General features: G+C 35.6%; 1 protein-coding gene across 1 annotated transcript in view; it reads right to left on the bottom strand.

The window, feature by feature from the left end:
* Positions 1–12,845, bottom strand: part of PDE11A (phosphodiesterase 11A) — a 188,673-nt gene that overhangs the window by 142,084 nt on the left and 33,744 nt on the right. Inside the window, exon 2 of the mRNA XM_070737453.1 lies at positions 9,080–9,238. Within this exon, the coding sequence (XP_070593554.1) occupies positions 9,080–9,238 (159 nt within the window). The remainder of the gene's footprint in view (positions 1–9,079; positions 9,239–12,845) is intronic.

Consider the following 12,845-nt stretch of genomic DNA (forward strand, 5'->3'; position numbering starts at 1 on the left):
ACTCATAATAGCCCTCCTCAATAGACCACAGCAGATATCAGCACTAGAGATAGAAAAATAGCTAGGACTATTCATAAGCAAATGCCCTCACCCAAGATCCAACAAAGATAGGATTAGCCCTCTACCCATCTAGCAACAGAACTCACCATATGGCAACTGGGGAGATTACTTTTCTTCACTCTTTCCAGAGTCTCAATATCTTTTTTATAATATGGTGATTTATAATATGGATTTAAAACAATTGTCATGTTTTAGTATACAGTATACTAATATATATTTCTATTTGCTTCAATGATAAAACCATAGATAGAATTAGCCCTCTACCCATCTAGCAACAGAACTCACCATATGGCAACTGGGGAGATTACATCACCCAGCAAGGCTCAACCAAGCCTGGGAATCTAAAGACAACCTACAAAGTTGCCCCTACATGGCCCCATGGGAATCTGACAACCATTCAGAATACAAGCACAAATTCAAAGCCAAACAGAGGATATAACTCTCACTCTCTCAACCATGTGCTTTTTTGCCCAGGACCATGTGGTCCTGTCCACCATTAAACCATCTTTTCAAGCAGTCTCCATGTTCCCAGTGTTTTACTCCCCACTTGGAATTGAACCCAGATGGACATTTCTTCCAACAAAGTTCTCCAAACAACTTAGTCTTTTTGAATATTGATCCCAGTTTTAAGTTTCTGTCATTTGCTTTCTAAAAGCTTTATTATTTTTTTAATGTCCCTCACTGGCTGCCAATGATAAATTATTCTTACATTATTAGAAGCCAGTGGAATTTGTAACTGTTACAATAATGTCTTATTTTGAATACATCCCACTTCAAAACATTTGTAATTAACTGTATGCATGGAGCAGAACAAAGCTCTAGACATTGTGTGATATTATGCCAAATATATATCCCCCACACACACACACACACCAACAGATGAAACGTTTGCAACAAACGAAGAGGTGAGGCGAGGAGGAAGTCAAGTTTGCAGCTGCAGCCGCCAGGCTTTAGTAACAACAAAAATAGCCGGTAGGCCCCAAAACTGGGCGCGGTGCAGCAGCCAGCGCCAGCTGAGGCCCCTGGATGCAGAAGTTGCCAGCAGCAGCGGCAGTGGGTTTCCTGTGGTGCAGAGGCAGTGGCAGCTTTCCCATGTTTTGGTGGCTGCGGTGGAAGCCAGCCGACGCCACTGGCCGCCACCACCAAACTGCGTGAGAAACCGCCACCGGAGTACGGGAAAGCTGCTCTGACCGCTGAGAGAAGGAATGGCAGTGGCAGCTCTTTCTCAGGCAGAATCAGCTCTCTAATTCCACCCACTGTCGCTATTCCTGTCATCGCCCAACTCCCCCCCATCCAACATTTGGTGTATAAGACACACCCAGTTTTGGACGCACTTTTTTGAGGTAAAAAGGGGTGTCTTATACACTGAAAAATACAGTAGTTCAGGTAGTTGCCGAGAATGACTCAGTGTCATACGCACACACAAAAATAACATCTAATTGGCAAGATTACTAATAAAAAATATTCAAGAAAGGTGATTCCTAAAATGGCTGAAGTTATACCCCAGTCTATCAACAAATAACAAAAGGAAAAGGAGGATATAGCTCCACATAGCAGAAGAAAATTGAGCACTGTTCGAACAATATTGTGAGCAACTAAAAGAAGAAGTGAAAGTAATATGGAATGAAGTAGCTAATACAATCCAAGAGAATATGGGAGGTACATTGGAAAAAGTCAATAAACAGCTAAAAGAATCATGTACTCAAGTAAACCATACAATGGAATTTCCTTGATACCGGAAAAGTGCAAAAAGATATTATAGACATTAGACTGGACTTGACTGATGTTCAAGAGAAAAAGAGAAGAAAAAAATAGAGAATTAGATAAAATATTGATTTAACTGGATACACTGCATAACAAAGACTGCTACCTGAACACTATCTTAAAAGATTTTTTTGGCTGCTAATTTAATCTATCACAAGTTAATCACACTTTAGACAGAAAATTTCTATCAGTGGGAAAACAATTAATTATATTTGGATTCCAAAAATATATTTGAATCAGTCCAGTTACATATTGTACCAATACACATTTCAAATCAGAAATTTTGATGTTTCATTTGAACAAATACATCTCATTTACTCATTATTGGCATTTAAATTGTATGAGTTATATAAAAGTCCTTGGAGAGGGGCGGCATATACATCCAATTAATAAAATAATGTGTTATATTATTTACAACTGAAAACTCATTTCAGAATTTAGGGGGAAATGTAAGGAAAATAGTAAGCCTTAGTTTTAGCTGGCCTGTTTTTTCAAACTCTTCCAAAAGTCCCAGATGAAATAGTAAAACTTAAAAAAAAAAGTGTTTGAATGTAAAAAATTAAGAGTTAATGGGAAAGGTTTATGAAAACACAAGTAAGCCTTGGTTAATTACTGCCCTGTTTAGTGATTATTCAAATGTATAGCAGCATTGAAAAAATAGAACCAGTCTTTGAACTTATAACCATCATAGTATGCCAACAGTCACTTGATTGCCGTTATGGCACTTTGCAGCTGGCATGCATTTATGATGGTTGCAATGTCACAATTGTCACATGATCACCATCATTTGTGAGCTTCACAGATGGCTTCTGAAAGGCAAAGTCAATAGAGAACTCAGTATAAATCTCAAATTGCAGTCAAATGACATCTGTGGATGATTTTCTTAATGACAGTAGTGGAACCGACATCCTACGTCTTGCATGGCATATAGTATTCCATTTACCATCATTTAATGATGGAGTTACTGGTCCCAACTGTGTGTTTGTTAAATAAGGGCTACCTGTATACCCCAGAAATGAGAAGGATGGGGAGTTTCTAAAATTACATTATCAAATCTTGTGACCCTTTGATCCAAGAAGACAATGGATATGGATCAAACACAAATAAAAAGTAGATGGATCCACAAGTCAATTTTCCACCAAATGTTTATAAAAACAGAATAACATAAACAGAACGTTTGCAAAATCTGTTTTGGTTTGGGGAAAATAAACATGTAGCACTGATAGAGGTACCTCTCCCAATATCTTTAATGTATATTAAGAATTCTATAACCAAGATCAGTCAACACAACTGAAGCCTTGGAGTCAATTGGCAGAGTCAGTAGCTTCTATAATAAGAAGGCACTACACAGTAGAGACTGAATTACAAATACGTTGTCATCTGTCTTTACTCAAATGACTCCATCTTAATTTCTTTTTAATAGGAAGTATATAAAAGAATCAGTATTTGGTGTTAGGCTACCTTTGACAAATGACTAACCAATTATTGTTCCCAACCTAAAAGAATAATCTCAATTACTGGCATACAGATTAGGTGACCCCTGCAGGAGTTTTAAACAAATCTTGTCTTATTGATTTAAAGAAAATGAATGCAAAAATGAAGTTATTTTCTATCAGTGTCCATACAAAAATGCAGTGGAAGATAGTACATTATTGTCATTTAACTTCAATTAGAATAGTACAAATAGCTCATTATCATATATCAAAATTTTGGAGAAGTTGTAATCAGAAAGGAACAACAAAGTCATGGTACAGTACAGTAAACCTGTGAAGTTGTTCCTTTATGAAAAAAAATGAATTACTTAGAATAATAGCTAAACAAAAAAACAAAAAGAATTGGATTATGTGTCTTTGAGGAAGCCAATAAAAATCTCCAGCAATAATACCCAAAAGTGGGAATTCACAGATTATCACTTGATAACTGGCACATTAAAGCATGGACAATTTTATTTCTTAAAAAAAAAAAAACCACCATTAAAATTTTAATATTACATTCACATAGAGTTGAGTCATATTTTATTAGTTCTGAAAAAATTATATATATATTAATAATTATAGCTCTAATTTTGAGTAATCTTGCAATAAATGGGAAATTTAACTGAATTCTAAAATAAACTGTTATATTTTATTCTTGTTCATTACTGGTTAAGAAACAGCAATAGCATTTAGACTTATATACCGCTTCATAGTGCTTTTAAGTGGTTTACAGAATCAGCATATTGCCCCCAACAATCTGGGTCCTCATTTTACCCACCTTGGAAGGATGGAAGGCTGAGTCAACCTTGAGATGGTAGTGAGATTTGAACTGCTGTCTGCAGTGCTGCACTCTAACCACTGCGCCACCCCAGCTCTTATGTGTGAAAATATGTGTGAAAATGTATGAAAAGTTAATTTAAAACATTATAGTTTTTTTAAAAAACCAGTGATCCAGAAGAAATCGTAACTTTTTTGAAAGTCTTAATTTTCCTCTCAAGAAAAGGAAAACCAGAAACATCTTTGCCTAAAAAGTTGCTATGAAAAGGTAATTCCTGATAACTTTGCAAATAAGACTTTTTTTTAACCACAGCAACAGTAGTGCCTTTCCACTCCCTTATTAAATGTTTTATTTCAGCTTCCTAACCCAGTCTACAGTTTGGGATTGTCTGGCAGAATTGCCTCTAAATTAGGGATGTCAAACTCAAGACCTGTGGGCCAGATCTGACCTGTGGGGTGCTTAGATCAGGCTCGCGGGGCTGCCCTGAAAACAGTGAAGGACTGGCCTGCAGTGCCTCTACCAGCAAAAATCTGGTTCAGCTCAAAAACAATATTTTCCTCCTCTTCCATTTTACAAGGCAGAAAATTTGGTTTAAAAAAATATCTTCCTTCTCCTCTTCCTCCATTTTACAATCCTATTTTCCTCTCAGTTAAGTCTTTCTTTAATGTCATGTCCAAATAATTAATTTGCTCCTTGAGATGTTATTCTTATGCCATTTCTCTCCTCCTACTTTGCCTGTCAAATGTTATCCAGCATCTGAAGCGTTTTATTGGGATACAGTAGAGAAATACAGGAATTGGACAGAACAGATGGAAATTGCTTTTCTGGATTACTATGGAAGGAATTTTATGAGGTCCAAGACCTGGAAATCTCATCTTTAACTGATGAGGCATTTGCAGATGTGTGGCAAAGGTAACAATGATTTAACTTGGATGACAAAAAGGAGAGTCGCTCAATGTAATAAACCAACATCTAAGTATTCCCGCCCCCTATAATGAATGGAGCTCCGTGATAACATCAAAATAGGAATAAAGATACAAATATCTCAAGTCAATGAGGTGTCTGGAGGATAGCATGAATTAATCACGTAGGATGTATTTTGATTAATTTAATTAATTTAATTTATATGTGTTGTGGTTAGCTTTGGCCCAGCTTCTGCCCCAAGCAATGTGGAGGTGGAGGTGGGGGAGACATCCACATGCTGCAGGCCTGTTTTGCTTCCAGTAGAATCTGTTTCCTCTGACCAAGGAAGCGTGAGTGACAGGGAAGAGGGGAGTTTGGCAGACAGCCTAGGAGGAGATAAATCATCTGTATCATCCCTGGATTCTGAACAAGAATTAATGACACATCCACGCATGCGTAGAGTGATGCATAGGAGACAACAACTGAAGGATTATTACAAGAGAAAATGAGGCCACCTGTGGTTGGGTGGGGCTGCTGTAATTAGTGCTACAGATAAAAGTGCAGCCTGGTGTGTTAGCCTCATGGCAGTTTATCTGATTCATTGTTTCATCAAGATCGTGTTTTTTTGCTGTTCAGGATTGTGTGTGTGGACTCTCTGGAGTTTAGAATTGGACTCAATTTCCCAGTTATTGGATGAGCAATTGGATTGCATTTCACCTGTGCCTTGTGTGTACCAGAAAATCCCTTTGACATTTAAAAAGGGAGCTGTTTCTGTTTTTCTGTTTATAAAAACTTTTGGGTTTTCCTTTTATCGTGTGGTGTGTGTCTTCCTGGACTAATTACCCTGTAATTACGGGCGGTTGAAACACGCCGGCAGAACATATATGCTGTCCTTCTAACCCTAAGAAGTGACTAGTGGATGTTTGAGAGCCTGAGGGGGGAGGGGGTCACCAGTAGAAGTCCTAAAACCCTTTAATATGGTTTGTAAGGAAATAAGCCAGTTCTCATTTACAAGAGCTCTAAAGCTGGGGTAAACTATATGGAGCTCAGAGCTACATATCAACATAATCATTCAAAATGTAATCTGTATAGGCATTAAAATATAATCACAGAAGTTGATAGTTCTGGCTTGAAGCAACTACACTGATTCATCCAATACCTGTAAATACAGTGGTACCTCTACTTATGACCAGATCATTCCATGACCAGGTTCTTAAGTAGAAAAGTTTATAAGAAGAAGCAATTTTTTTTCATAGGAATCAATGTAAAAGCAAATAATGTATGCGATTGGGAAAACCACAGGGAGGGTGAAGGCCCTGTTTCCTCCCAGGAGATTCCTAGAGAGGCCCCACAGAGGCTTCTCCCTGCCTTTTCCGATTACAGTTTTGGAAGCTCGGGTTTATAAGTGGAAAATAGTTCTTGAGAAGAGGCAAAAGAATCTCGAACACCCACCCAGTTCTTATCTAGAAAAGTTCATAAGTAGAGGCGTTTGTACGCAGAGGTACCACTGTACTCAACTTGTTCATTCTACTTTTTTTTATTTGTATGCAAAAGAGCACAAATGTTTATAAGCCTTTGATTCTCACTATGAAAAATTTAATAAGCCAGCATCCTAACTTTCCCACCCACTAAGCCAACCAAGAATATTTTGAAGAGGTGAACCTAGAGCCAGTCTTCTAAAACAGTGTTTCCCAAACTTGACAACTTGAAGATATCTGGACTTCAACTCCCAGAATTCCTTAGAATAGCATTTGCTGTTCTAAAAGAAAGAAAATCTAAAACAAAATAAAAATAAGTCCATGGGAAAAATAAAGACAAAACTCATAACATAAAAACATTTTAAAAAATGCATTAAACTTTTAGCCGCATGAAATAATATTAATCGATCTTTCCATTACGTTGATAAAGAGCCAGTTCACATACAGAGAGCAAACAAATTTTATATCCCTGGGAAGCACTGATTTTCTGCTGTAAAAATGTGTCACATTTATGCTTAATAAGTCCATTAGTTTTCCACCAATTGATCAATTCCACTTTTAAGGCACATAATTGCAAAACACATTACTTTAAAGGTATCCCCACATTGCCACTGCAGCTTTTCTTTTATATATCAGCATGATTTCCACTGCTGGACTGGTCCTCCACAGTGACAGGAAGCCATAAAAAGAACCATACTCAATTCTTATTTATTCCCTGAAGCTTTTGAAAATACCGTGATGCATTTTTTAAAAAAACCTTTTTTTCATGATTTCATCCATCAGTACCACTGAAAATTTGGGCAAAGAGATTATGGGTAATAATAAAGTGGGACATCTGATTGCATTACAATCTGAGATTGTTATAACTACACTACAAATTATTGCGGCATGCTAAAAATGAAAAATCATTATCCTATATCTCTATTTTTCAGAGGCTGGCTCAAAACATAATAACTTTAAGTAACTCTTCATCCAATACTGCTAAATATTCGTTATTAAGTTTCTTTTAAGACTTAAATGCGTACTTTTTGCTGTTAAACAGTATATTTTTAATTTTAAAAATGTTTATGATTGTAACGCTCTTGCCACAATAATAATGTCTTAAATGCTCTAAAGGGAGAATGAAACATTTGCAAAGAAATTAGTGTATCCGAATTTCACTGGTTTCCAAATTAATCTTTCATTTCAAGGGCGCAAAGAAACAGAACAGTGATATCAGGAAAAGTTTTCAGTCATCATAAACATTTACATACTTTCAGTAGGATCTGGTTACAGATACTAATTAAGATGTTCATTAAGAAATTATATTCCTATCCAACAAAATATACCATTAAAACAGAAATATCTCCAGATTTCCATTTCTGATTCATTTCTATACGTGCATCCTTTTCCATTTCTTTTTTTAAAAAATAATAAAGTTTCCTGGACATCCTTACCTGTCTTGATATATACAGGACAGATAGTTTGGAATCTCTTTAAGTCCACTGATCTAGATGCCCCTGAGTATACCTCTAAAATTCCACTGAAAATTGCTCCTGAATTGTGAATTTAATGTTTAAAAATGTATTATAAAAAGGAATGACTTAATCTGAAGCTGCTGTTGACACAGCTATTTCCACTCAGAAAATGGTTTTCTCTTACTTTGGTTTATCATTTGGCAGGTAACAGTCAAAAGGTAGATTGGTTCTTGTCTAATTCAGATATTTCTGGAAGAACAGCTTATCGCGTGACTTTTAAATGCTGTCTTTCTTTAAATAAGTAGGACAAAAAAAGAAGAAAGAAAATAAAGGAAAAAGAAAAAAGAAAGAAAAAGAAAGAAAAATGTATATGTGAAGGCGTGTTACAAATATATGTAAAATTTTTCAAAATGTGTTCAATAATGGGGGATTATATTTTATTATAATCATTCATAGCTGATCTATGTGTTTAAAGAATTTATAATTGTTAATGAATTGAACAATTTCAACAAATAAGTGACTTAATGGCTGGCTATTAAATAATTTAATTCTAATTTAATATTGCAATTTTAAGGCTGTCTGCCCACACAATAACTGTGTAATTTTACAAGAAATAAAATAAAAATCAATGAAAAAATATAAGACTAACCAGAAAACCAACCCACAACAGTAAAAAAAATAAACCTAAATCAAAAAACTGAAATGGTTAAACCAGCCATCCTACCCCAAGATCTGGGAGAATGACCAGGTTTCCAGAATAATTCAAACTAAATATAGTAATGTAATGCTTATTAGTGTTGTATAGAAAAATACAGTACGAGCATAATTCGTTCCAGAAGGGAGCTTGTATGTCGAGCAACTCCTATCTGGAACAAATCGTTTTAGACTTTGTTTTTCCCCTCCGAGATAACCAAAAGCAAGGATTCTTGCGCCACCTAGTGGACGCTCAGCTCGTATCCCGAATTTGAGCTCGGGATTGGAACAGAAATTTCTCTCCCCTCGTGGCTCGTATCTTGAAATACTCGCATGTGGAGCAGGTCGTATCTAGAGGTACTACTGTAATACTCTACATAAAGAGATACATCTATGCATATACATTTGAGAGAAGAACTAAGTACAAGATCTTTTCCACATTATCAAACAAAAAGGGCAGAAAAATCTTACTTTTTCATCATCATCAGTAAAAGGAATACCTCCAGGAGTTTTATTTATCACTTGTGCAACCGCAATTATTTCACCTTCGCTGTTTCTTATAGGCATGCAGAGCAACGACTTGGTCTTGTATCCTGTCAGCTTGTCAATTTTTTCATTGAAGCGGTGATCCTAACAAAATGGAGAAAGAAAATATTAAGATTAAAATGTATATGCTTTTAAAATGTTCTTCTTTACATTCATATTAAATCACTTTTGTCAGGATTTTTTTAGATTGAGCTACAAATTACGTATTAGTGAAAGATGGTAATTTAGAGCATAGATAATAGATAGATGATAGATTAGATAGACAGGTAATTTTTTGCATGTTGTTTTATGTTGTAGACATTAAACTGATATACATTTTGTAATGCTTCTAACTGCTTCTTTGCTTGCCGTGAACAGTAGGAGTGATTTTTCTGCTTTTTTATTCATTATTGGCTATTTTAATGGACCTGCGTTTAACAGACCTTTTAAAATAATATTTTAACTAGTTTCTTTAATCTTGTCATTTCAATCTCTTATCCACACGAATATCTATGATCACTGTACAATTCTGCTTCATTCAATTCTGAAAATCAATTATAATATCCAAGACTCATATATAACAATATAACAGACAGATATAACAATAACTGCTATTCTTTAAACACTTTAAATGAGATGAAAGGATATAAAATTTCCATCCCATTTGTTTACTGTCACACCTTCCATCATCTTTTCTTCACTTGAGTGCCTGTACACTTGAGAAGCGTACAGGCACCGGTAGTCCTTGACTTATGATCAATCACTCAGCTGCGAAGTGTATGTATTTTGGTCATATGACCACAGGTTTGCTACATCGGTTGTAACTTTGGGCACAAATCATAAGTCTCTTTATTCAGTGCCATAATAACCACGTCTAAAGCAGGAACCAAATATTCCAGGATACAGATACCATTTCATAAATAGCACAACTACTTCTCAACATCCTGCTAGGAATCTGTTATTTCAGAAGAAAGGATGAAGAGTTCAATAGAATAGAATTCTTTATTGGCCAAGTGTGATTGGACACACAAGGAATTTGTCTTCGGTGCATATGCTTTCAGTGTACATAAAAGAACAGATAAATTTGTCAAGAATCATGAGGTACAACACTTAATGATTATCATAAGGATCAAATAAGCAATCAGGAAATAATCAATACTAATATAAATTGTAAGGGTATAAGCAACAAGTTACAGCCATATAGTCATAAGTGGGAGGAAATGGGTGATAAGAACGATGAGAAGACTAATAGTAATAGTAATGCAGCCTTAGTGAATAGTCTGACAGTGGTGAGGGAATTATTTGTTTAGTAGAGTGATAGTGTTCGGGGGGGGGGAACTGTTCTTGTGTCTAGTTCTCTTGGTGTGCAGTGTTCTATAGTGTCGTATTGAGGGTAGGAGTTGAAATAATGTATGTCCAAAATGCAAGGAGTCAGTAAATATTTTCACCACCCTCTTTTTGACTCGTGCAGTATACAAGTCCTCAGTGGAAGGCAGGTTGGCAGTAATTGTTTTTTCTGCAGTTCTGATTATCCTCTGAAGTCTGTGTCTCTCTTGTTGGGTTGCAGAACCAAACTAGACAGTTAGAGAGGTGCAGATGACAGACCCAATAATTCCTCTGTAGAACTGTATCAACCCTAAAGCTATATAAATCTCTGACCTCTATGCATTACAGTGGACTACATTGGCAACCTTCGGTCTCAAAAGACTGCATTGTGCTCTGGAAATAATTCCTAAAACAGCATCTAGTGTGGCTAAAAAGGCCAATCCGAGAATGGCAATCCCTTCCATACTGAGGGCAAATCCATTCGGTCCCCTGCCCGGCCCTCAGATTTCGCTGGTTCCAGGACTGTCTCTTTGCCTCAGCCTGCCAAACAAGTGTCTCCTCGAAATGGAGAACTATCAACTGTTGTATTTGAAGTTCCATTATTGCATGCAATAATGTTTCTAATCTTGTTGATTCTTGTCTGGAAGTCTTTTACTAAGACTAGCAGAGGAGTGAATTAAGAGTTAAATGTCTGACAAATCTCTAAATCTGGGTGTGACCCTTGAGAGTTTAAATTGGGATTAAGGTTTGCATTGTTTGAATTAAAGCAGCCCTGGCTGGCTACTTTCAAACTAATCTTCACTTGAGGTCTAATTTCCATCTTTTGTTTACATTTTTTTAATAGATGGCTAACTCTTTCCTTAAAATCTAGCTATTACAATTCTGGTTAAGGAGAGATTAAAAACAGCGCTGCCAGCAAATATAGGAAAAAGCAAGAATTTATGAATAATCCATGGTTGTCCCATTTGGCTGTGGCAGACACGCTACTAAAAAGACCCATACAGTAGAAATAATGAATGTGAAATTAGAAAGAAACTAACCAAATGGAGAAAATTATAACTGATAAACTGTTATGAGCATGGATGTAAAAGTTGCAAGCAAAAAGTGGAAAAATAATTTTTAAAAAACCTGAGTGAATGAAATCATTATGATTGTTCATAATGGTGTCATTTTATAAAACAGAATTCTTCAAGACACGTATAGAATACAAAATAAAACAATAAAAGATAATTGACTCCAATATAAAGGAAGTGCTAGCATTAAAGTCAATAACAAAAGGAAGCTAAAACAGGACTCTAAAAATGGGGGGGGGGATTGCTATCATTAAAAATTAATACGTTAAGTAATATGGCATTTAATTATATCTTGATCTAGAACTGATAGGAGCATGTTAACCTTTCTCAAAGAGCTATAAACAATACATACCTCTCCATTGTAGTTACTTTCCAAATTACAGATTGAAGGACAACTGCAAGTAACCTTAAAGCAGAAACAGTTATGAGGCAGAAGGTGTTCCTCTAAGGTCCCATGTAGAACATTGTAGACTAAAATTATGACTTTATTATAGGCCTCAAAAACAAATGAAAAAGGATCCGAGACTTCTATGAAAACTCACTGTGCATCAACTGTAATTTGCAAATTACATAGTCCATCCCAAAGGTGATTTTTCCAAAGGCAAGTGGACTTTCTTTGTTTATCCTTGAAAATGTTTTGCTTGTCATCCAAGAAGCTTCTACCTTTTGAAATAACACCTTTGGGACAACCATGAACTGGATGACTGAGAATCTCCATAGACATACAATAGCCCATATATAATAATTTTATGCTGCGAGTTGTCAAAACCTAAATCACTCCAAATTTAAGGATTCTAATTTGGTATCAGTAAAGAAGGACCTTAAGAACTGAACAAACCTGAGTATCTGTTTTACAACAAAAATAATAATGCTTATGCTAAAAATGAAAACCAATCTTACCACTTAGGTTACCCAAGGGCATATCCTTACATCTCAAATATTGTCAATAAAGGTCAGATTTTAAATTAAGTAATGCGTATTTGCAACAGAACTTGCACTCAAATGTTATTTGAGTACAGTATTCTTAATTATTATGCGTTAGACTTGGGAAGTAAGAAAATGTCATAAAGATTTACAAGATCTCTCCAAGAACAGAAAAGTTTCTGTTCCTCTTAATGGTGCCTAAACTCATTCTCAATGCTTTTATATAACTGGAACTGTCCATCTGTTTCCTTTAATTTGAACTTTAAAATACAAGTTTAGAAAGAATATTTAGTAACATACTTGGTCCATAACTTAGTTAGAATAAAATAGATTTAAGGGACTGTCTCCCAAGAAGAAAAAAGGGGAATGATTATTAACTTAATTAAAAT

Source organism: Erythrolamprus reginae, chromosome 1 (assembly GCF_031021105.1).
Source record: "Erythrolamprus reginae isolate rEryReg1 chromosome 1, rEryReg1.hap1, whole genome shotgun sequence".
NCBI lineage: Eukaryota > Metazoa > Chordata > Lepidosauria > Squamata > Dipsadidae > Erythrolamprus > Erythrolamprus reginae.